Consider the following 25981-nt stretch of genomic DNA (forward strand, 5'->3'; position numbering starts at 1 on the left):
CTAGCCCTTGTCCATTATGAGTTCTGTAACAGTGACATTTTGAGAATTTTTGTTTTCAACAGTATGATATAAATCCTGAAAGTTTTACCCGGATTATGGATCCAATTAAGGACTTTTGAGAAAGAAAAAAATGTTACATTTAAAAGTTATCAACAACAGTCTTACGACAATATGGTAAATAATTTCAAATTTTTTTTTAAATTTGAAAACATAAAATAACTGCCAATGTCAAACAAAGAAACAAATTTATTCCAATTTTATTCAATTAAAAACATTGCCAACATACACTGTATTATCATTCACTATGATCTTCAAAAATTAAAATTATCCTTTTTTCTTTTGTAAGATGGTGATTCTAGAGTGAGATCATGAATTACAAGGGCCCAGTCATAAGGCATTATCCCCACCTTCAGTTTTTAAGAGTCAGTGCATCCAGTCATAAACAAACATGACATTTTTCAGGATCTAAAGATCTTTTTAAAGTAGCTTAAAATATTTAGCTTAAGTCCTTTATCAACATAAAATAGTCAGTATTTAGAAACTTCAACAATACCTCAAGGTATGCTACCATAAGCTAAATGTCAATCAGTTGCATTTTTCTCTCCTAAAGGGATACGCTCCCATAACTGTAAAAGTTGTTCTCCAACCTGGGGTTCCAATTCCTATAAAAAATGTAAGAAAAAGTAAACATAAAAGAAAGCAACATTTTTTTCATGGTCTAGATATCAAAATACATGAAAAGCAAGGTTTCATATTATAAGTTGGGAAGAATTTACTTAACCCCTAATGGCCTCTGATATTCCTTTCAGTCCTAGATTTTACACAGGTAGAACTTGTTTTTTTTCTCTTTTTAATATTTAGGTCAGAAGATAGTTTTAAACCTTTGCAAACCTTTAAAATATAATCACAAATAAACAGAGAACACTCTATGACTAATCTAGAATATACCCATAAAGCAAACTAATCTAGAAGATACCCATTGACAAAAGAAACCATTCTACTGATTTTAAAACTATTATTATAGATAAATTTTCAATTTTTTTTGTTTTCTTAAAAAAATATACTAATACATATTCAAAAAAATCAGGAAGGCAAAAAAAAATGCCATGACTACTTGAAGATTTTATAATTTAACAAAGTAAGAAAGCTAAATTTGAAAAACTTTTTATTAGTAGTAGTAAGATTTGTGAAATTAACATAAGTCAATGATATTTAGCCTAATTCTGAAGTTTTCCCACCTGTAAAATGTGAATAATGATATTTATAATAACCTAAAGTCAATCCATTATTTTCTACTTGTAAACAGTCAACATTCTAATAAGTAATCTTCAAAACCAAATATTGGACAACAGAAAGGAAAAAATATTTTTTAATACTATCAAAAAGTAACATATTTAATATACCTGTCCATCTCTGCTTATTTGTACTTTCTTATTGTCATTCCAAGGATTGAGTAAGTGGTGTGCAAACTGAAAAGGAAGACTTTCTTTTCGTATCCATTCCACTTTGAACACTCCTCCTAGACCTGCCGAGCCCCAATCCTGACTCTTTTCCCGTCCTATCTCTGAAGACATCCTAGAAAATCCCTGTAGTGAAATTCAGAGAAAAAAAATTCAAGATTTTCCAAATGTCTGCTTTAATTTAATATTTTAAAATGTATTTTTACATTGTAACACAAACAATTGTAACATTGTAACAAGAAAAATCTACAAAACTTTATATTGATTTGTTAATGTGCCTAAATTTTTTTTTGGGGGGGAGGGGAACAAATATACCAAGCATCATCAGCCTTCTGGTAATAATAACTTTAAATATCTATTTTTAAAAATCAGACCATATGGTTTTGTCAAATAGATCAGCATTTGTTCTGCAACTTAGTCTTTATCAGTTGTGGAGGTTACTGAGAGGTTGTGTTATGTGGAAGGACAAGAATTCTGTTATCTTGTCCTTCCACATAAGTGAGACTTAAACTCAGGTCTTCTTGACTATAATAGACCACTATCCACTATATAGCAGTGCCTTTTATTGTACACCATTTATTAAGCACTTACTAGGAAGTACTTATTAGGAACTGTGTTAAATCTTTATTATCTATGTAGGTGTACATGCGTGTGCATGTGTGTGAGACATATATATGTAAACACAAAATTAACAGACAGTATTAAATAATGCAATTTTTGTCTGTATTTGTTCCATATTAATAATTATTTCTAAAAGTCTACAAAAATAAGAATTTCATTATCTTATAAATTTCAATATTTAAGGAATGAATGTCTTCTTTCCAAGGAGAAAACTACTTCATTCTGTTTATTTATAGCATAGTGACATGGATAGGAAGTAGGGCTCAAGGAATGAGGAAGACTTGGATTCAAGTTCCCTCTCTGACATACTAGCTTTATAACCCTGGACAAGTCATTTAATCTCTAAATATTCTAGGCAACTCAGTAAGATTTATTGTAGAAAATGTTTATTTACAATAATTAATTTACAATTTACAAAGGAATTTCCTTACCAAGGAATTCTATACCAAGGTTTGAAACCACAGATTCCATCTCTATCTGTACATGAAGTAATTTTTTTATATCACAGGAAACAAGAATTTTTCAAGAGTTGATAAGTTTGTTGGTGCAGTTATTATTATCAAGGCAAAACTGTTGCTGCCTAGACTGGGCTTAGGCACTAGCTTAATATTCAGGAGATCTAGTTTTACTGAAATATAGAACCAGCTTTAACAATAAACTAGTGAATATATTTTAAGCAAATTGAACATGTCACATACATATAAACACACCAATAAATCAGAGAATCACAGTACAACTCCAGGCTTCCAGACACATATAACCATTCTCCTTGAACTTTATCCTCTTTCAGTAAAGGGAGATGCATTCAAAGTCAATACAGAGTGGCCTGAAGTTCTAGGGTGTAAATAGTAAAATGAACTCCAGAGGCCCAAGAAAAGAAATCCAAAAAACCAAATTGATTACAAAGTAGAAATGTAGCCCAGTTCTTGGAGGGAGCTTTCATGAAAGAAATAATGTTGGGTTGAAGCAAAAATCTGTATGTTCCGTTAAAGTGGTGTGGTACATTTGAAATTACATTGCTAATTGAGAGTCCTTTCTGTTCCCCATGGAGAACTGGGACTATAGAGTAAATTTAGTCTTAAAAGTCTTTTGGACTTTTAAATTCAAGAGATTTGGCTCACAATGCATCACAATGTTCTTTAGCTGTACAATGAATCCTATAATTGTGCAGTCTTATATATAATAGAGGGACAGGGAATTAACAAAAAATGAATTAGAATAACACTGAGAATTTCACTAGAATCTTCACCACATTCTTTACCTAATCCTGAATTCCTTTGCTATCAATGTGGTACCCAGGTAGCACAATGGATAGTGTTGAACTTGGGATCAGAAAAATTTGATTTTAAATTCTGCTTCAGATACTTAGAACATTTTAAATCTGCCTGCCTCAGTTTTCTGATGTGTAAAATGAGGACAATTATAGCATCTACATTACAAAGTTGTTAGGATCAAATGAGTTAACATTTATTTTATAAAGTTTAAAGACTATATAAATGTTAGTTATTGTTATCATTATTATCATCAGTCTTGCTTGTTTTCTCAGAAGTAGTGGGAGGCGTTATATAGAGTGAGTACTGGATTAAAATTGAAAGTTCAAGTTCAAGATTTCACATTTTGTAGCTATGTAACTGAACAAATCTTTAAATCTAATTCTGGGAATGATGCTTACTACTTTACAAGGCTGTAGTTAAGAGGGTTTTTTAATAGAGTGTAAAACACAATAAAATGTGAACTATTGTAATTATTAGTTTTAAAAATAGTTTCTAGATACACATACCATAAAGTTCACTTTATCAGTTTTTTTTAAATCACAATAATGCCTTCAGATATGATAATAAAGTAAACAAAGTCTCAATATCTATTTAAGTGTTTATGATTTACAGAGTGGTATTTGTTGACCAGAATAAAAAGAAATCAGATACTTTAAAAAAAGAAATTTAGAAAAGTACAAAGGACAGAGAGGTCAATGCAAAGCAGTAACAAAAGAAACTGGAGGAATAGGGGCAGTGAGGAGAACCTGGGAGGACAAGAATAAAGATATTTCAATTGGTGAATATATGCCCATAGCAAAATCTGTAGTCAAATGGGGAAAAAAAAATTAAAACCAAAACCATTTTATTGTATTAGGATAACTTACCTGGAAATGTCCAGATCCTTGAACAGAAAACACCAAATAAACCATGCTGCTCTCCCAAAAGGCTCTATTTAATTTCCGTTCATTGCTAGGGGTTGTAGACCATATACCCTTCTGTTGAGAAATCTCAAGATTTCTCAGATTGCTACTCTTCATTATGAAGTATCGAACTGGCATATTTGGTCTTGGTGAAGGGGATTTTGAGCCCTGCAAAAGAGTATCTAAGTTCTTGAAAGGTAACATAAAATCCAAAGAGACTCATAAGTGCTACAAAAAGACAAATCAAAATAATCTAACAGAACACTTTTCAAAATGTGTTCTGTAGAATCCTAGTTTTCCATGAGAATATGTTGATATTAGTGTATTTCCCTCTAAAATGTTAAATATAAAATTATGTATGTATCCAAATACTTAATACTTCATACTTAATATAATTTTTCAGTATTAAAACAGATTTAATTTCCTATTTTGATCCCACTTAATTTTGGGTAAGTTCCATTACCCCAAAGCTTCCCAAACCTATTTATGGGCTCCTGTAAAAAATGAAATTCAATTCATTTGGAGAAACTAACCTAACAAGTAATTAAAAGTCAAAAAATTCTAATGTGATAAAATTTATCCATAAAATATAATTGGTAGAACTACAGTGCATATTTTAGTCTAAAAGATCTATTATGGAAAAAAGGAACCTATTAAGATTAAAGGATCTACTTGCTATTGATATAAAATTAAGATACAATTTCTTAAGAATGAATATACAAATTCTTTTTTTTCATTATTTAATTTTTGGAAATATAAATTTATGTGAACCAACAAAATTTGGGTAGTCTTTAATTCAATATTTACATGAACATATAAGTGTGTAACATACATAAAGACACATATAATACACACTTGTGTCTCAAGAAATTATCAAAGATATGAGGCTATTTATTCATATAATTAATTCCTTAAAAAAATTACTCTTTCAAACCTATCCCTGTAAAATCTTGCACATGGCAGGTCCTTAATAAATGTGTTTATGTTTGCTGAATTTCCTTCAGTCAACTTTTTAAATATAATAAAAGATTTAGTCCAAAGATTAAATATGGTTTGCAAACTGTCCTTTGAAATGAATATAAGCCATGTCACAAGAACTAAGATACTCATTTTATGACCCAAAGGTAATTGTTTATGAATGGATAAATTAGAAAGAATATACAAAATTGTCTAATTGCATGTTCATAATGACCTTGGAATGATCTTATAATACATGCAATATGAAAACCACAGCTAAAAATGTGGTCATATTCAATTGTTTTTAAGTTTATAGAAATAGATACTCTACCTTTCCTGAAGATGGAGGAGAAGGACTGGCACAAGGACTAGGGTAACTACTACTATCTGTAGATTTCACAGAAGATTGGTCAGATCGATCATCAGAACTTCGTTTAGGATGCAAAATACCTCTATCTTTGTATTTCTGAGGTGGGTGGAATGCTGGAGATGGAGACTTCATCAAGACTCTTTGGGAGAATTAGAAAAATAGAAATAAAATGAATTTAGTTCCAATAATTTTTTTAAAATGCAAGTAAAGGTTTTAAGATTATATTTTATAAAATAGCAATTTATAGAGAAATTGTGATTCCTATATCAATATTTGGAATTTAAAAATATAAATCTGGATTATACATTTACTTTCATCTAAAAAATTGATCAATTTCTCAAGAGCTAAAAATGTTTCATCAGCCAATTCTACATACAGTCCTATTTGAAAAATTCCTAATTGCCTTTAGGAATCAATAGTAATGTTCTATAAATTTTAAAATTATTATTTTTTAAAAACAGATTTTGATTTCATTGGCTCTCAGGGAAGAAACTCCCTTAATCATTGTGGAATGACAATTGATCTATAATTAATCTGTAGTCTTAGTTACCTGGAACCACTGAAAGGTTGTAACTTGCTTAAGCCATGAAACTTCTCACAAATTTTTATATACCTGTTTTATACTTAAGTATCTCTTAAATTTATCTGGTTCAGATATGAATAATATATATATAGCATCATGGTACTAGCCTTATCTAAAAAAATAATTTAAAACTTCTAAGAGCTAAGTACAATTGACAGAATAAATATATTCAACAGCACAACAGAATGAAAACTAGTCAAGAAACTTGGGTTCTAAATTCCAGCTCTGTTACTAACTAGCCTCCTTTGGCCTCAATTTTTTTCATATATAAAATGAGGGGATTAATCTTTTAGGTTCCATTCAGCTCCAGCATTCCACAATTCTCTACATACTGTGAATAAGATATTTCAATTTTCAACATTTTACAAATTTTACAAAATTCTTCAAAGTTATATATACTCTGATTTCAAGACAAGCTTAATTAAGTGTACCCCAAAAAGGTTTTTTCAGTAATCTCATTGACCTAGCATTAATTCCAGGATGTTACTAGGAAACATCAGGGCAAATATATAAATTAAATCTACATCTATATCTATCTATCTATCTATCTATCTATCTATCTATCTATATGAAGCGATTCTTGAAAATGGTTTGATGCTTAGGGCAAATATGTATACATATATACATTATATATATGTACATCTACATATATGTATGTGTATATACACATGTGAGGTGATTCTTGAAAATGGTTTGATGTTTATTGAATTTGGTGAGCCTTACAAAAGCATTCCATATAAAAGGGTTCAGATCTCCATGCTGACTTAAGAACACTTGAAACTGCTCAGACTAGCAAGGCCATGCATACCTGAAAGACTACTAAGTAACTGGAAAATAACAACTGAAAGGATATTCTTTTCAATCACTAACATAATGGATTTGGTAAATAGGTCCAGGTTAAATAGTGAGTTAAATACAAGCCTCATGCCCCACCAAAATTTCTGACTTCCTTCTACACTTATAAATGCAGTACATACATAAGGGTTTGGACGTGGAATTTCTGGTTTTTGAAGACATCAGATCAATAAAGCTTCCAAAATGTACAGGCCTATATAAGACTTATGGCCAAATTAATGTCTGAGCCTCCTCTCACATTTAAGCCAGAAGAGGAATTTGTTCAAACTAGGCTGAACTGTAAGTAAGAAATGAAAAGCTTATGACATATGAATAAATTAATCAAAAGGCACTTATCAAGTGTCTGCTATATATTATTAATATGCAAATAAATTGAAATTTAAAATTTCCAAAAGGAAGAAAATTTATACATATATGCATGTTCCCGACCTCTCCCCCAGTTTAAACCCTATGATTTCAACATAGAGGATTCCCAGTGAGAAAGCTCCTGATTAAAAAAAATCTTCAGTGCCTCCATCTTGTATAGGATAAAACATAAACTCTTTATGCTGATATTTTCATCCCTTCACAATCTAGCTAACATTTTTCTAGTCTTTCTTCAATTATTTCTCTCTATGACCTCTATGTTTTAGCTACCCTGACTAGTAGTTGTTTCTAGGACCACACATATATTCTGGCTCTGTGCACCAGCAAGAGACGTTCCATGTGACTGGAATTCCCTTTATCCTGCTCCCCACTTCTTAGAAGCTTTGTCTCTTCTAGGCTCAGTTCAGATGCTGTCTCTTCTATGAAGCCTTCCCTATCTCCATAGGAGTCAGCACTTTCTCCTCTCTCAATTCTGTTAGTGTCATATTTCCCTGTGTATATGTTGAATTTTGAAGTAAAATGTAAGATACTTGAGGATAGGCCTTTTGCCTCTACAGACTGCTTCCCATGCCTGGGAGTCCTCACCTTTTCTTTATAGAATCACTGGTTTTCTTTAAGATTCAGCTCAAATTCCATCTCTCACAAGACATCTTATGCCTATCTTGATTTTACTTTGAAGCCTATTACTAGAGCCTCTAGACCTAGAAAGAAATTACTCTGAATTTAGGAGAGGGAAGCGGATTTCAATAGAGCAATTATTTTATACTAATACTACGATCATTGCTCAATATTTGCTTTGTTTAAATGTTTTAATTTTGTCCTTGTATTCTGAGAGAAGAGGAAAACTGGGGAGTAGAGAATGGAAGATAAAGGAAAACAGGAAAAGGAGGAGAGGATGGAAAGGGATAATTAGAAAATGTGAATTTTCCTATATTCAGGAATTTTCTTCAGATGATTAATGCTAACCTTCATAAAAATCTAAACATTTACCTTTCTGCATTAGAAGAATCATCAGAGAATTCAGTATCTGCTGAACTCTTCCTGCTATTATTTGACCTCCAAGAAGATGCCAAAGGAAGTTCCTCTGAAGACATTGGTCTTGGTCTTTGGCCAATCCCTGATGGTTGTTGCAATCCTGCAGACTGTTCTTCTGTGCTTAAAACAGCTATAATTGCTCTTATAGTTGCTTCATCAACTTGAGACCAAGGCTTAGAAGGAGCTCTCATACGGCGCAAAAATAAACTATGCCATTTCTGTCTGAGCTGTAGCAATAAACTGGCAGCCTGTAATTAATTTTTATTCAATTAGAATTTGTACTGAAGCAGAAGAAATTAAAAAAAAAATCCATCATTTAGGATTTTTTTTTTTTTACAGTTTTCAGTGAACTAAACTTGTGATTTATATTTTTCTCATAATTTTAGAGGAACACTGTTCTATCTCCTTTTCCTTTTTTCTGTTTCTCTCTCTTTTTATTCTTCCACTTCTTTTTTTTGTCCCTCTCTAGATAAATAGAAAGTAGAAAGAACTTTTTGGGATCAGAGAAAGAAAATCTCAGAAATCACCTACTTCAACTTTTTAATTTTACAATTATTAGGAAACTGAGACTAAAGATGTAATAAGAAATGTAGTAAATGACAGAAAGGATTAAAACCTAATTTTTATAACTTTAAATTCCATGCTTATGTACCATACTCTCTCCTTCTGGTCTATAAGGAACTACTCATAAATTTTCCCAGTTCCACTGAAATGTTCTCTAACTTTTAAAATAATTCCTTCTTTATGGTCATGAGTTTGATTTTTCTATCTCTCCTCTGACTAAGCAAAAAGCTCATCTACATGATAATACCAAAGAAAGTTTTTCCCCTAATATTCAAGACAGAACACAACATATGAACACAAACTTGCCAAACTTGCCAAATGTTTATATATTTACTAAAAGATAGCTACCTCTGGATCCATTTTGAAATTTAGCCACTCATCCAGTTTCAATGCTGCCAAATTAGCAGTGGTTCTATCTTCCATTTCACTGTCACTGCTGTCATTAGGAACACCATCCACTATTCAAAAAAAAATGCAAATTTTAGCATATTTCAGAGCAGAAAAAGTCTTAAAAATGCTTCTAAAGAATGTTATCATGCTTATATAAATCTTCCTGACTTATAAATTTGTGTGGACAGATTTCCTCTAGTTTTCCCCGTCTCAAAAGCCAGCAAGGAAGAAAGGGAAGAGAGGTGATCGAATAAAAGAAAACATCTTTCAGGAAAGCTCAAGAATGAAGACATTTGTAAAAACTTAAAACAATATATAAATTTAGTTATTATTACTATGGTCAAGAATGGACCTACAAAGTTATTTTGGAGTTAATCATAATAAAACTTTATAATCTTGTATTCCCTACTCAAATCCACTGTGCTTTCATATATGCTTTCTCCAACAATAAAGATCACAAATTATCCATGCCAACTTATTATATTCAATGTAACTCTTGTATTTTGTCTCCTTGCAATTTTGCTATCACAAATAGTCTACCTGATATGGTCTTCTCCAGCACTGGAGCTGTCCATCAGTTCTTATTCATATTTTCAGATAATTAGCTCATTTCCGTTTTTGAGGACTTAATATTTTACTCTTGTTCTTCACTTTTCTTTTTTCACTGTTGTCATGATATATTATAGCCTATATATGCATACATACCATATCCTTTCCCATTACCTTTTATGTGGTGCTCATTTTTAATTTCTTGAGAAACTGTAGTATTGCATAACCTACAAATCTAATATTGGTTTTAAAGAGATGAACCTTTTTATCTGGGAGAAATATGGGGCCATTAAAAGAGCTTTGCAATTTCCTAACACACACTGATGAACAAGCACTATATTCATCCAACAGCATGTTACAATCTGGGCAATAAACATTCCTCAATCACCTGTTTTTGCCTATGTGGATGGTAAGACCAAACTCCTTTGAACAGTTATGGATATCTTTCAGGAAACTCCAGAATGTTCTCAGGCTTAACAATCACCACAATTTCAACTGCAAGTAAGTGTCAATGGAGGTCTTTATCAACTCTAGATAATCTACTTCAACTTGGACTTTACATTAGAATTTTCCTTGACAATGGCAAACATAACATTAACAATCCAAGAATTGGTAGAAGCAACAACTCATGCACATAAGATAGGCTAGTTTTTCCATAAAATTGATTCTTCCTCTTGCCTTTAATTTGTTTTGGAGTCTAAGGCTCAATGCATTAACATAAATATAAAAGCCTAGTGATTAAGAACTTACCACCAAGGCAAAAAACAAAGGCTGGAGAGTTATGTACAACTAAATGAATGGTATATCTTTGCTATACTTTTTGTGCTGCAGCTGCTGTTATTACTATTGTGTCATTTCAGTCATGTTCAGTCATGACCCCACTTGTGATTTTCTTAGCAAAGATACTATAGTGAATTGCCATTTGCTTTCCCAACTCATTTTATAGATAAGGAAAATGAGACAAACAGGATAACTGACTTTTCCAGGGTCACTAAATAGATGCTATATCCTATTTAAATGTTTTTTGGCATTATTAAGCAAAATTAATTTTGCCAAATAGTCTACAAGTATCACATTTTGTTGCAATACTGACTCTGAAATACTGGGCCCAATTAAGTCAGATCAAGTCCAGAAATCCCATACACAAATCATCAAAATGATGATCTGGGATTTCGTAAATTTAAGTATCCCTTACAATGATGCAGATCATAATCCAGACTGGCTAATTATTATTTTTTGGCCTCCCCAAAGTTATCCAGAAGACATCTATTCAATGTGTTTCAGGCCTATCTTCCTCACTTTCCTCACATTGCATAGGAGTCAGTGGAACACTTTAGCCACCTATATATGACCCCCTTCTCTCACCATATGCTCAACCCATCTATGTTAATATTAACAAAATCTTTTCTACCTGTTCTTCAGAGTTTCCTCATGGGTTCTAGGTCCCTGTTCACATTTAGTATGAACCCTTTCACTATAGTTTCTGTTAATGTTTAGTTCTTCAAGGAAGTGGGATTCCAGGTCTCACTGCCTTACAAGCAACACTGGTGATGTGTTTATATTGAAAACAGGGATTTTTGCTGTTATGGGAAGCTTTGGATTAATAAAAGCAACCCAGTCCTCTCTTTTTTCTACTTTTAACTCTAGGCTCAACTCACTGTCCATCTGTACAAACTTTGTACAAGCTCTATTGGATGTCCATGTTGAAATGTTTTAGATGAAACATGCTGAAATCAGAACAATAGATATTTTTCGTCTACTTGTTTTTTTCCATGAGGATGGATAAGCCAAACTCTTAAGTAATTATAGATCTCTTTCAGGAACATCTGTAATGATTTGGGGCTCAATGCAGCAAATACAACATCACCCTCAAAATAGGAACATGTGGAGAACACTACCATAAGGAATCCTTCTTCAACTTGTTTTGCTGCACTGGATATTCTCCATCACAATAAATACTTGTGACAAGTATGTAACTCCCATTGTATTATACCATGCTTGAACTTTAGTCATTTCTGCTGTTACATCTTCCAAGGAATCCTAAAAGATTTTCATGTTCAGGAGATAGGAGGTAAGAAATACCATGCTGAAAAAGAGTCTGGAAGTTAGCCTTTTAAAAATGAAATTTTGTTGAAGATTTTTGACCTTTTTATGTCATCAAAATTTCCTTCTGTTATGCTTAGTTCTACCAGTTATCCTATATAATATTTTTTAAAAGAAAAAATAATCAAAACTGATTAATTAAAGTCTAAAACATGTATATAATGTACTTCAATTGTGGATCAGGCATCTCTGCAAAGGGGTGGGGTAGGATTTGCTCTCTGTCTTTTTGTATCTTTCCTTTGGAGTCATGTTTGCTTTTTATAATTTTAGAGCATTCATTTCAGATTTTTTTTTGGAGCATTCTTTCCCTTCTAGTCATCAGGTACATATGGCATTTCCCCTTATAATGATAAGTTAAGTAGCTTTTCATAACCAATAAATACTGAGCACAACAGGATGTCATTCCCTATATAGTCCATTGTGAGAAATCACTTGTGAAAGCTTGCTTATTCATTATTTTTAGGGAAGCCCTCAATTCCCCTATAGATGACTCTTGGAAACATTTTATATGTTTAAAAAAGCAGGCATATACATCCCTTTTTTAGTATCAAAAAGTGATATTTTCTTCTATATCTTTGGTATCTTATCCTTAAAATAATTTGTGTATTGATCCTTCAAAACCCTTTCAATTTTAATGCCATAAAAATAGGTGTCTTCATTGTAAAGTTATTCCTTTGACATCAGGATGACATTATGGCTCCCTTGTGATCTGGAAAATCTACATAAAATTTTTTGGTTCTTCTTTCATACCAGAAATCTGAATTTTTTCTTTTATAGGATGTTGACAGTACCTTATTGTAAAATTTGGCTTACGTATTTGGTCACAGATTTTGAATCACCTGCTGGACTTCAAATGTTATCTGCAGCTTCTACAAAACTTCCAAAGAATTTCCATTTAATTTCTTATGTCATTCCACAATATACTGAAACTGTGCTGGGGAAAGTTACAATGTGGAAGGAATAGCTGTACATTTAATTAAATCTGGCTGCTTTTTCCATCGTTGTCCTCTTCATCTGTAAGTACTACAGAAACTATGATGTTAAGAGCTCAAATGTGATGGTTTCTTTATCCTTGCTGACCTGTATTGTTTTTGAAAATTTTTTCAAAACTTTTCCATTTTCTTTTGTTTATAGACTTTTTTTCCCCCATTTTTCTTCTGTTTATAGACTCTTCCCCCTTTCACTTAAGATGACTTGCCACACTTTATTTAAAGTGGTTTTATTCTCCACTGCTTCTGTGTTCTCTATGAAATAATAGCAATCATAATAATTCCTCATCTTTTTTTCATAAGATTTTGCTGATTATTTTGTATCCTAATTGTGTTGCCTTTGTCAGCTTTTTCTATTTGGCCAGCAAATCAATTATTTGCAAAAGTGCTTTCTGGAATCTTTTGTGGGTCTCCTTACTGTAGGAATTAATAAATGTTGGTTTAACTTTTGGATGAAATTATTATAGTTGATACTGATGTCCTTTCTGTTGTCATTTCCCATTTTGAAGTAGCTTGTTTAAATTATTCAGAGTTAAATTATCTTAATTGTTTATCATTTTTCTTTATTACAGATCCTAATCTTAGCGATATACATATAGGTGACTAAACAATAAGTTCTCTGGCAGTAATGCTTCTTTTTTAAGCTAAAACATTATCAATTTCATTCTTTGCAAAGTTACTTCATGCTCACTTTGTCCACTGCCTACTAATTCTTTTTTTGATGAAAATTTCAATGACATAGAGATATAACACTCCTGGCCCCTCTCCAAGTCTTCAGTCAATTTCATACTTTCCTATACATTTCTTTCCACCTTCACCTTCTCCTTCATTTCCACTAAAGTTACCAAGTATAGATAGATTTGATTTGACGGGTCTTATCAAGGTATTTGTAAAATTCCTATATTACTTCATTTTAACCCAGTACAAGAGAAAACATATATAAAATGCTTTATAAATCTTAAAAGTATTATAAAAAAAGTATTATAAAAATTATTATCTGCTGTTATGTTGAAAACAAGATGTTGTGAACAATTCTGATACATGTATGAGAAAGATCTGGTACAAAGATGGCCTTTAAGATTATGGTTTCTGAACTACTTATTGAAATGATTATTTAATAGCCCACAATGAGATTTTTATGTTTACGTCTATCAGTAAATTATATGATCTTTTGTGGAACACTGTTTAAGAAAGCAGATTCACTCCCTACTTATATTATCCATTAAGGATTCCTCTGAAATAAGTGTAGATTATTCTTATAAAACTGGATTGGAAAGTAGGCATATATATCAACAGTTGTTGACAGGCTTTTGAGCTTTCTATTTAAAAATTTTTTTTTTAAAGTTCATGTCTTTCATATCTTTTCTTCAAATAACCTGTGAATCTAATACTTAGCACCCTCTCTATTAAGATTGCATATTTTTAACTGGTGCTATTGCTCTTGAATATCAGCTGTTTTTTCTTGGCAAGGAAGTCAAATGTTATCTAATGAGGGTAATTTAGGTGGTTTTTTTCTCTCTTCTGGTCTCTCTTTGATCTCCTTGACAATTATGTCTGTCAGTGAAATTTCTAAAGGAGGGGGTAGGTAGGTGGCGCAGTGGATAGAGCACCAGCCCTGAAATCAGGAGGACCGGAGTTCAAATCTGGCCTCAGACACTTAACACTTCCTATCTGTGTGAACCTGGGCAAGTCACTTAACCCCAGCCTTAGGAAAAAAAAAAAAGAAATACTTAGCATCAAGGTATTTTGTTGTCCAAAATATATCCCATTTTTAATACTGAAAAGTTATTTTAAAAAAAGATTAGGTTAAAGTTATTTTAATGCATATCATATTTTTCTCAATTTTTCTTTCAGTTTTGTATATAGATTTTTGCTCTAATAAATTGTAGGTCTGAATGTATAGACAGTCAATTTACAAATTACTTCTATATAAGCAATGTATTGGTTCAAATTTCCTATCTGTTAACACAATCATTTGTGTGTGTGTGTGTGTGTGTGTGTGTGAGAGTGAGAGTGAGAGAGAGAGAGAGAGAGAGAGAGAGAGAGAGAGAGAGAGAGATGTCACTTAGTGTTTACCATGGCCAGAGCTTTCCAATTTTTTTTTTTTTTTTTGAAGAAAGAATTTATGATGTGGAGTCACAAGTTAATTCTGGAAACCACAAATTTTGACCTCTCCCTTCATATTTATTCCAGCTCCATACTTTCCGATGTTTATCACAATTGTCACACTGTTCCTATTTCCATCTTTGTACTGAAGTCAAATACATGTTTGATTTGGAGAATTAGCAAATTCTTCACAGAACTATTCTATGACTTTGCATGCAAAGTTAAATTTGTTCCTATGGTAGTTTTTTTGAGACTACTTGGGCACAACAGTATGAAATACTATCCTATGAAATGATGTTTTTTGTTGCCTTTGGACACCTAATGAAAGTCATTTCATTAATTCTTCAATTTGCAATTTCCCTTTTTTATGATTTTAATTTATAATGAAAATATTGTCATTGATATGATTCAGTTCTTCAATTAGTATACCTACTCTTTTGATACTGGTCAAAGATTTCATATTTAGAGCTAAATTAAAATTGAGAGATGGTCTAAAAGCTGTGTAATTCTTAATATTCTCTGTTCACTTTTTCAGAACTCTTTCAGAACTCTGTCAATTCAAGGACTAAGGGTCAATTTGCATTTTTCTTTTTTCATTTGTTTGGCCTATTCAATGAATTTATCATCAAGTGGACAACGTGCTAGTGATTCTCCTTAGCTAAATAGGTTCTTAGAAAGGTGATTCATTCTGCTGCTGAGATCATACTCAAAGCCTTTCTAGTACATTATGACTTTATAGCACAGTATGACCTATTAAACTGGGTATACATTTGTCTCATGAGAAAATATAAAGGGAAAGAACTTTTACATTGCACTTTACACATGATAGTCACTGGATAATTTTTTTTCACTTCATAATATTCTTGTTTTAATAAGAACTTTTAATTATAATACTGAGTTTTATTCAACTCAGCATACATTTACCTCTAAAAGATGAAGGTTCCTGAAGAGCATTACTTGCCAACCTTGCTGGCCCACAAAATACTGAAACAGTGACAGGTGTTACAGCTGAACAACATCGGATATTGGCTATTCTGTGTGCTCTGGTCATTTCATCATATATAAGCCAATCTGTGGGGAGTGCTTGAAGAGCTGCTGCTTGGCCATTAGCTGGAGGAATCTGGTAAAATCACACACAAAAAAAAGTATATATAATTATAAAAACTAAAATATATAATTACAAAATTATAAAAATATCTTTGAAAACAGACCAAGTAATAGTATTGTTGAGTCAAATGAGACAGATTATTTAACAACTTTTTGGGCATAATTCCAGATTCTCTCAAAAATTGCTGGAGCAGTTCAAAATTTCACAATGAATTGGTACCCAATTTTTTCCACATTCTCCCCAACATCTGCCACTTTCCACTTCTATCATTTTAGCCAATCCATTAAGGACTGTTTCTCAAGATTGTTTTAAACTGCATTTCCCTCAACAATAATGATTTAGAACATTAAAAACTTGACTATAAATTGTTTGATTTCTTTACTGGAAAATTGCCTGTTTATATCTTTTGACCTTTTATCAAATCAGGAAATCTTTGTAATGTTTAAAATGTTCATAGTAGCTCTCTTTGTAGTGGCAAAGAACTGGAAATGTCATGGATGTCCATCAAATGATGAATGGCTAAACAAACTGTTGTATATGATTGTGATGGAGTAACTATTATAAGGAGCTCAATGATTTTAGGAAAAAAATATGGAAAGATTTGTATAAAATAATGAATAAAATGACCAAAACCGGGAGAATACTTTCAGATGTTATCTGCATTAAGAGACAGAACTGATAAACAGAAGCATGCATAGAATAATTTTACATATATGTTTGTGATATCTCTGAATGTGTGTGTGTGTTGAATGGTAGCTATCTCCAGGGTGTGGGGGAGGAAGAAAAAAAAAGAAAATAAATTCGCTTGATAATTGTGCTGTATATTTAAAAGGAAAAGCAAGTTGGATATAACATATGCAGTTTCACATACAATCACCTTTTTATTGTGCTATGTTATGGTAATACTTGTTTTATTTGAGAAATTAGAAATAAAATTAAGAATTATAAAAATATTTTAACTTTTAATATTTCAAAATGTTTCTTCATGAAATACATATGTATTCTAACATATACATTATTACCCCAACTCTGAAATCTATATTTCCTGAGATTTAATTTTAAAACACTCACTCTAGTTCTCTCATCTCTTTATGAAATCTGCTTTTTACTAGTGTTTAATCTTACATAGTTAAATGTTTCAATTCCAAAAGAAAGGAAATATATTGATTGTTGGTTTTCTATTCTTGAGCTAAATTTTATTCTATTTTTTTCTGCATTCTAAATGTGAAATGAAGAATTTACCTTTTTATATTGAGGTTGACTGAGAACAGAAGTTGGATGAAACCGTACTTTTTTCTCCTTTGGTCCTGTTAATACTACATTCTCTCTGTCCACATGAACTAAATTAGGATACATGCCTGCCACCAATGCAGCTTTAACTACAGCCCAATTTTCAGAATTTGTGTTAACATCCCGAATGTCACCACCACCTCGTGCTCTAACAAAACCTAGAATGGAGAAAAACCCATTTATACATTATAAATTATTCCTAAACTGAACAAAAGCTTATTCTTTTCTTTCTATTAAATTAAATATAGATATGTATATATAAGGATTTATGATATATCCTTGCCTTGAAAACTTTTAAATTAGGAAAAGCATTTCATGAGTAAATTCTGTAACCTTAATAAACCAAAGTCACAAACTCTTGGGATTGTTTCTTAATCTATAAAATAAATGGATTTGACGAAATATTTTCCTACATGTCATCATTCTATGATCCCTATACCATAATTTTGAGTCATCCAAGACAAAGGTAAGCAGCTGAGAATAAATGGTGTCCTAAGATCTCTCCTACTTATTATTTGAAATATTAGATCTTGACCATTATCAATTACTAGGTGCTACCACAAATGGACAACCGAACATTTTCGAGATCAAAATAAATTATATGTTGGCTACAATACAAAATGAAATCATCAAAACTTTTTTTCCTTTCTTATAAAACTTTATTCCATCCTAATAGCATTTTTTGGGGGGTCTGGAAGTATTTCTCCTCACTGAAATGCCATCTTCAGTAACTGATTCAAAGTTAATATTCTAGAAGGAAACCGAAATTTAAATGTTCTCTTAAAAAGAACAACAAAAATAGGCATTTAGTGCTGTTTAACAAATAGGTGATTTTAAAAATCTTTACCAATTTTATTTTAATCTCCATAATATCTTATTTTGGGGTTATATTGGGTTCTTAAAGGCTCAAGAATAGGAATATGTTTCAGCAGATTCTACCACACTGGAAATGCCTCAAGTACTGCTCTAGAAAAAGAATAAATCTTATTCAAGAACCAATCTAACTAAATACAAAGCTTGTTGCTTAAAAAGTGGTCTACTTAAGTGATTACTTCTCTGACCATACCAATCACTGAAACACAAAAATGTAAAAGTTATTGATTCCAGACTACTTCCTTCTACTTCTGCACTGACAATGGCAAAATGGCAGAAAGTACAAAGAATCAATTTTTCAACTGCCTATCAACATTAACTTAGCTGTTGGTACTTTAAATGATTCTTGTAAATGACCATTGAATGGATGTAATGTTAGAAAAGTTGACTAATAATAATTCTGCTATAAAAAAGAAAAAAATAAATTAAAAAGTTGCAGCAAAATTAAGGTATACTTTAGTTTCTTCTCAAAAAAAAAAAAAAAAAAAAGAATTTGCTATATGCCCCAAAACAAAAAGAAACATTATTTTACAGAATAGTTGGTCACCACTCGTATTCTAATATTCATGCAAAAAGAACACTATGAAAATAACTTATGTATCAATTCTTCTCACAAAGTTTAAAAGATGGAGGGTGGAGCCAAGATGATGGAGAGCAGACACGACTTTCTGTGACCTCCTCTGATTCTCCTCTCAAACCAACAGCAGATTAAGCCTCTAAACTGGTTTTGTAGTGAGGGAACACACAAATATTTGGAGTACAACACATTCCCAGAAGAAGATACTTTGAAATAACTTCATAACAAGTCTGTTTCAAAAGGGCAGAGGACAGTGTGCTGAGGTCTAACCACCATGCAAGGAGTTGGGGTGGGGAGTCAAAGCATTGCAGCTTCACACCTGGGAATCTTCCATGAGCCTCTTACGCCACTCTGTTCTGGTTTCAGATGGGTGGCTTATTAGATTTGCTGCAAAACACCCAAAAGCCTTGATTACCCAGAAACGGAAATCAGTGAGAAACACTGGCCCCAGGGCAAACTAAAGCAGTTGTTGCTCCGGTGCCTTAAAAGCAGATCTCAACCCTTAAAAAAAAAATGAACAGAAAAGCAAAAAGAACTGAGCACAGACAACTTTTATGGAGAAAGAGAGAAAAGACCTAAAACCCTGAGGTTTCCAAAGGCAAGTCAACCCTAGATGAAGTCCCAAAGGGAGATATGCTTCACAAAGCCTTCTTGGAAGAATTCAAAAAGGATCTTAAAAGAATTAGAAGAAAAATGGGAAAAGGAAATATCTTTGCAAGAGGGTATGGAAAAGGACAAACAGAAATTATCTGAAGAAAACTTGCTACAAAATAGATTTGATGAAATGGAATAAGCCTATAAACTTCTTACAAAATAGATATGAAAAAAATCCAATTCATTGAAAAATAGAATTTGTGAAATGGACAAAAAAATGCAATCAACAGAAGTTTAAGAGATAGAAAAATTATATGTAAAACTTGATAAAAACGTCCAACTTAAATCAAAAAGTACTGATACTTATTGACTTCAATGAAATGACTGGAAAAAGTGAAGATGATGGGATATATGGCAAAACATGTTTCAAAAGGAAATGAGAGAGGTCAAAGGTACCAACTATACAGAAACCTTTAAACTTTATATGTAAACACTTTCATCAAGAAAAGAACTGGTACAATTAAAATAATCAAACACTGAATAATATTAACAAGGAAATCAATTGCATTTTAATAAAGGAAAAGATTTATTATTGATGTGGGAGTTATACTTGAACCAGCTATGTATGTAAAGTGAGGCACTGAACTTGCTAAAGAAGAAGTGATCATAAAAAGATTACTTGAAAAAATTATGACATATAATTAAAACAATTCAATTTTGAACCATTTAAAAAATAGCTGATAATGAAAAATAGGAAGCAGATGAGAAAAGACATCAACATAAGAAAAAAAAATTATCTTAAAGTTTAACCAATGTAAACACTAGCCATAACAAAACCAACAAGAGTCTAAAATGTTCCTCAGTCATGAAACTCTCGACTTAATTTAGAGATAGATGACAGCCAAAACTATAACAGTTTAGAATATAGTCATTTGTGAAATTTTATGAAAATGACAGGTGACTATGAATAGTATTGTATCATAAACTAAGAGAAAACAATGTTAAAACTAAGGTAAAGAAAGCTTGGCAAAAATTTCGAATGATACAAAGTTATCTTAAGGACATATGAAGATGAAAATAAAAGGAAAGTTAACAAATGGAAAAAAAATGGGAAAAATCTGCAAAGATCATCTTACCATATCAAGCAAAATAGAGCTAGTACTTTAATACCACAATCCGAGATGTCTTTATAGGTGAGGCAGAAATGTTACTGAACAAAACAGACTAGAAATGCAGTAAAATTGAACAAAATGTATATGTAAGAAAACATACTGAAGGTAAAACAATTATGATTTAAAGAAGGGGAAATATCAAAGATGCTGAAAACATTTCAGATCTTATTAATAATAAAAGAAAACGTGACCAAGAATATACCTATAACTACTTTCTTTCATTATGAAATCTTTATGAAAGTCATTTTTTGCACAAATTAAAGGCATTCTTGATGAAGGTAATTAATAATAGGTAGGCTTCATAAGCAATATTCAACAATGGGTCACATCTTTTATTATTTTATAACATTAAAATATAGATATGTAAATATTTATATTTATAGATACATAAATATCTATATACATAGATATTAGATATAGATAAAAAGATAGAGACCCCATTGTATTTATTTGTGGATTATGAAAAAAACATGTGATTCAGTAAAGCAAAAAGCTACCTTAAAAGATTTCTTCCAGCCAGGTATAAATATTCCATCCAAAATTTTAATAATTCTAGGTTCTTTGAAAGATATAACAGAAATAACTCTGTTTCTTGATCTTCTCATTATAAATATCTGGTGAAGTATAAAGAGAGAGAAATCTATGGTCGCCATAGGCATTAGTCATTGTGATGGAGGAGATCCTACGCAGAGTATAAATTGAAACAGGATAATGAAGTTCTCCAGATGCTACTGTTTGCATATGACATTGTATTGGTTCCATCTAGTCTTAGATTACTGTGATACCTCCTGGAAGAGAGCCATCACCACTCAAAAGGGGGAAAAAAGGCCTGATCATTCACACTGAAAAAGACCAAATACATGAAGATTGTCTATTACACAAATTACTATATGTATTTGCACAAGCTACATAACTCATCCATTAATATATTTTGGACAGGCAATGCAATGTTTTAGACCAGAATTGAGCAAGTATAGAGTGGCCTGAATTGCCTCTGGGAAACAGAAAAGCTGCTTTAATAATTTTAAGGTTTCCCATGAAAATAAAGGTCTATCCTTTTAACACCAACATTATATGGTGGCATTATAAAGCAATAAGAAATGAAACTAAATGATTGAAAATAAAAATCTCAGAGGGGAATGGAAAAATATATGGGTGTGAGCAGGCCATGATATACGAAACCAGTGAAAAACATGGAAGAAGAAATGGAATAAAAGAGGAAATATATAAAAACATAACACATGGAATGGATAAAGACAAACAGATGTAGTCATATTATTAATGTCAGGAGAAGGCAAAGAAGGCCTTTAGCATATCAGGTAGACCCTTCTGGAAAATATATAGCAGGTAGAAAAGTATCATACAGGATGAGAAAGCATGGAAGTGTGGCATTAACCTTTTTCACTGTAAGGAGTAAGTAAATTTTAACTTTTACAATTTCCCAAGTCAAAATGTTGGCCATGAGATATTTGCTACAAGATATGTATGTATATGTGTATATGGAGAGAAAAAGAAGGGAAAAAGAAAGGAATGGGGGATAAAGAGAAAATGCCATTACATTATTTTGTTGATTTATTACAATTTCAGATGTTTCAATACCAATTAAAAAGGAGAAAATATAAGATAGACAAGAAAAATTCCACAAAACATTTTGTTAAATCTTACATGTGCAACCTGATAGGTATCCTGTATAGCAAAATTAACCCATCATGAATAAAAATAACATAACTATGAACCAATTTTACACTCAATATCGTAACTACTTTAGTACTTTACCTGATGCTCTAAGCTGACCAAGCAACTGAGTTCTCATGCCTATGATGATTTCCATTGTAGCTTGTGAAAGAAAATTCTTTTCACAAAAAGCTCTTTCCCAGCCATCACTTCTTGCTTTCTGCCATGCCTACAGAAAAGATTAAACAATACTTAATGGACACATGCAAGGCAGTATTACTGAAAACTAAGATCTAATTCATCTCACTCTATTTTTCTTTTCTTCTTCTGATATTTTAAATAACTTTTAAAATTAAAATTAATTAACTTAAAAAAATTAAGATGCTAGTTTAGCATATTTAGAGATCTTCAAGAAAGGAACCTCTTCATATATTACTTGATCAGTAAGGTCCCTTTTAACTCTCAAATTCTTTGACTTTGTTATCTTCTAATTTATCAAATGAAGCAAAAGGTTCTTAAATTGTTCTTTAAGTGCAGGGAAGGGCATCAATGATGTAAACAAGTTACCTTAAGCCCCAAATTGAGAAAGGCCCAACAATATTTAATTTACTTTTTACTTTCAGTTATTGCCATTCAAAAAAAAATTATACATTGTAATTGATGGTTCATTCATTCTCTTGTTCTTTTAGGGTTGAGGAATATCCAATCTCTAATGAACTTCAAAATAATATATACTGCAAAAATTATAGCAGCCATAGGTTACTTAGGGCAAAGCCATAATTCTCACCTTCCTTGATGGGAACTGAAAAGTAAGGATTTTGTAAACTGTCTATGCAGTAAAATGGAAGGTGCTCTAGAAAAAAAGAGTAGGAAGCAGAGTAGCAGCAAAAGTAGGAAGCCAAAGAAATTACAAAGTCCTCTTGACCCCATGCCATTCTTTTCTAACCAAATTCTGTTTTGAGGGAACAGAAGCAAATTAAAATAAAAAATACTAAAGAAAACATTATTTCAATATTCCTTCTATTGTGCTTATCCATCTAGAGGCAGGTAATGATATTTAGTAATCTAATGGTCCCATCAGCTAATAATTCTTTGTAATTAATAGGCATATATTGAATTTTCAACTATACAATAATCATTGCTAGCTCCATGAACACCATGTGAACCAAAAACATTTACTCTATTTACTGGGTACTAGATGTATGTGCAATTATATCAGAAAACTTTTTAAAAAATGGTACAGAAATAACACAGAATTAAAATAAGAGATCACAAGATGTCCAGGAAGGAAACTCAGTGTTTTGGCCAGGTTCCTTAGGCTTTCCTGACCTTTTCACCACTCCTAATTGTTAGGGCTCTCCCTATCCTCAAATAAATATGTATATACTTACCTTACATCTTATATGCTCCCAAGAAAACATAAGCTCCTTGAGAGAAGGGGCTATTTTATTACTTGGGACCTAGGACAGTTTTGTGGCACATATACTAAATAAACGTTTGTTACATAAAATTGTCGACTTGGCCTTGGGGAGTTGTCTGGGGTTCAGAGAAGTCAAGTGACATACCTATGATCACAGGGCTACTAAGTTACACAAGTAGAATTCAAATTTAGCTCTTTCTGCATCCAAGAACAATCCTGTAATCATCATATCGCACTATCTCACTAAGAGCTACAGTATTAAAAGCAAAAAGAGATACTAATACTCCTTAATGCACAAGTTATTGTTCAAATATTATTATTCAATTTTTTTGAAATTACTATTACAAAAAAAGGTTAAGGTAACATATGTTTAAATATTTTTAGAGTTGTGATTTCATGAATACAGATATTCCCCTTCTACAAATATATATATATATATATATATATCACAAGCATATTTCAGTAGATAATTTCCTGAGTTTCTGTAATCAAAGATACCCATCATCTGAAGGTCAACCTTCTAGTGATGAATTTTTCAAAATGTGACATGTTAGAACTCAAAAAATACTACTGGGCTAATACTCAGTCTTTGTAGTTTGCTTTAAGAGCTTTTGTTGCACTGCCATAACTTCCAAGTATTCAATATGTACAAAAAAGGATTTTAGCAAGAGTAATGCACATAACATATGGTAAATGTGACTAAATACTTTTGAGATTTTAAGTTTTATCTCCCCCATGTTATGTACACCTGAAATCTCTAAAAACTTGTACACTTCCTGTATATTAAATGACAATACCTGAAAAGCTCTCAGAAGTGCCATATGGTCGCTAAAGGTGCCTGCTGTAAAACGTTTCCTACACAGCATGGCTGCACGCTTTTGAGAAGCTTGTGTGGGTAGCACAAAAGGATCTCTATATGCTAGAGTACAGGCAATGGTAAGGATAGGGTCCAGACACTTCAAAACGACAGCACACAAGACCATTTTACCAAGGTGAGGTTCAACTGGCAAATCAGCCAAATGATATCCAAGCTCAGTCAGATCTTCCCATGTATCCATGGCATCTATTGTCTAAATAAATGACAAAGCCAAGTTTAATTAGCCAGGTAATTAATCATATTAAACAAAATTATATGCCAATGTTAAAGAAAACAAAATAAAATATTTTATCACTATTTCTCAGAAGTGACCTTCACAGTAATCTAGTGCAGCTCCTTAATAAATGCACAAATCTTGTCTACAAGAGTCCTAACAAGGGTCCATCAAGTCTTTGTGTTAACACTTGGAATGAAGAGAATCTTGTTTGTTTATAAGGGAGTCCATTACACTTTTTTGGACACCCCTAAGAATTAGAAAAGTCTTTCTTATACTCAGATAAATCTACCTCCTTAAAATTGTTATCCAATGAATCTAGTCTCTCCTCTGTAGCTAGAGTGAGTTAAGTTTGATCTCTTTTCCACATGGAAACCTTTCAAATGTTTCAAGAGGGACATTATTTTTCTATCTTCTTAAAAGAAACATGACAATTTGCTTCAAAAACATTTATTTAAAAGGTAAAATATTACTTTATTTTTATTGTTAATCATCCTTTTACTTAAAAATAATCTTTATTAATTATATGAAAGACTGTTCCAAATAACTAATAATGAGAAAAGCAAATAAAAACCCTGAGATTTTACCACACACTCAGCAAATAGGCAAAGGTAACAAAAAAAGCAAATGGTCACTGTTGGGACTGCATACACTAGGCACTAATTTATTGTTAGAACAGTTATGAATTACAATAATTACATGAATTACAAGAGTTATCACTATTTTGGAAAGCTACTAAGCATTTATATCAAGGAAGATGTTAAAAAAAAATTCCTATATACACCACAATAATTATAGCAATACTTATTGTCTTGGCAAAGAACTGATCCCAAAATAGATGTCTACAAATTAGTAAATGGTTAATTGTAGCATATGAAAGAAATGGAGTATGGCTGTACTATTAAAAAAAGATAAATATAATGAAGACATAATATAGAAAGATTTATATGAACTGATGCAGAGTAAAGCAAACAGATCCAAGAAAGCAATATACATAATGACTATAGAAATGTAAATGGAAAAAAACAACTACATAACAATTGAAAGTGAATGTTGCA

General features: G+C 31.7%; 1 protein-coding gene across 2 annotated transcripts in view; it reads right to left on the minus strand.

The window, feature by feature from the left end:
- Window positions 1–241: 241 nt before the first annotated feature.
- Window positions 242–25981, minus strand: part of YTHDC2 (YTH N6-methyladenosine RNA binding protein C2) — a 76824-nt gene continuing 51084 nt past the window's right edge. Inside the window, exons 20-29 of one of the 2 annotated variants that reach the window (XM_074281997.1) lie at window positions 24630–24902; window positions 22515–22641; window positions 17475–17680; window positions 16049–16244; window positions 9336–9445; window positions 8379–8671; window positions 5546–5723; window positions 4222–4425; window positions 1404–1586; window positions 242–662 (exon numbers count right to left, since the gene is read on the minus strand). In XM_074281997.1, coding sequence (XP_074138098.1) covers window positions 582–662; window positions 1404–1586; window positions 4222–4425; window positions 5546–5723; window positions 8379–8671; window positions 9336–9445; window positions 16049–16244; window positions 17475–17680; window positions 22515–22641; window positions 24630–24902 — 1851 coding nt within the window. In that variant the 3' untranslated portion in view covers window positions 242–581. The remainder of the gene's footprint in view (window positions 663–1403; window positions 1587–4221; window positions 4426–5545; window positions 5724–8378; window positions 8672–9335; window positions 9446–16048; window positions 16245–17474; window positions 17681–22514; window positions 22642–24629; window positions 24903–25981) is intronic. The other variant, XM_074281998.1, reaches the window with a different exon arrangement.

Source organism: Sminthopsis crassicaudata, chromosome 1 (assembly GCF_048593235.1).
Source record: "Sminthopsis crassicaudata isolate SCR6 chromosome 1, ASM4859323v1, whole genome shotgun sequence".
In the NCBI taxonomy this organism is placed as follows: domain Eukaryota; kingdom Metazoa; phylum Chordata; class Mammalia; order Dasyuromorphia; family Dasyuridae; genus Sminthopsis; species Sminthopsis crassicaudata.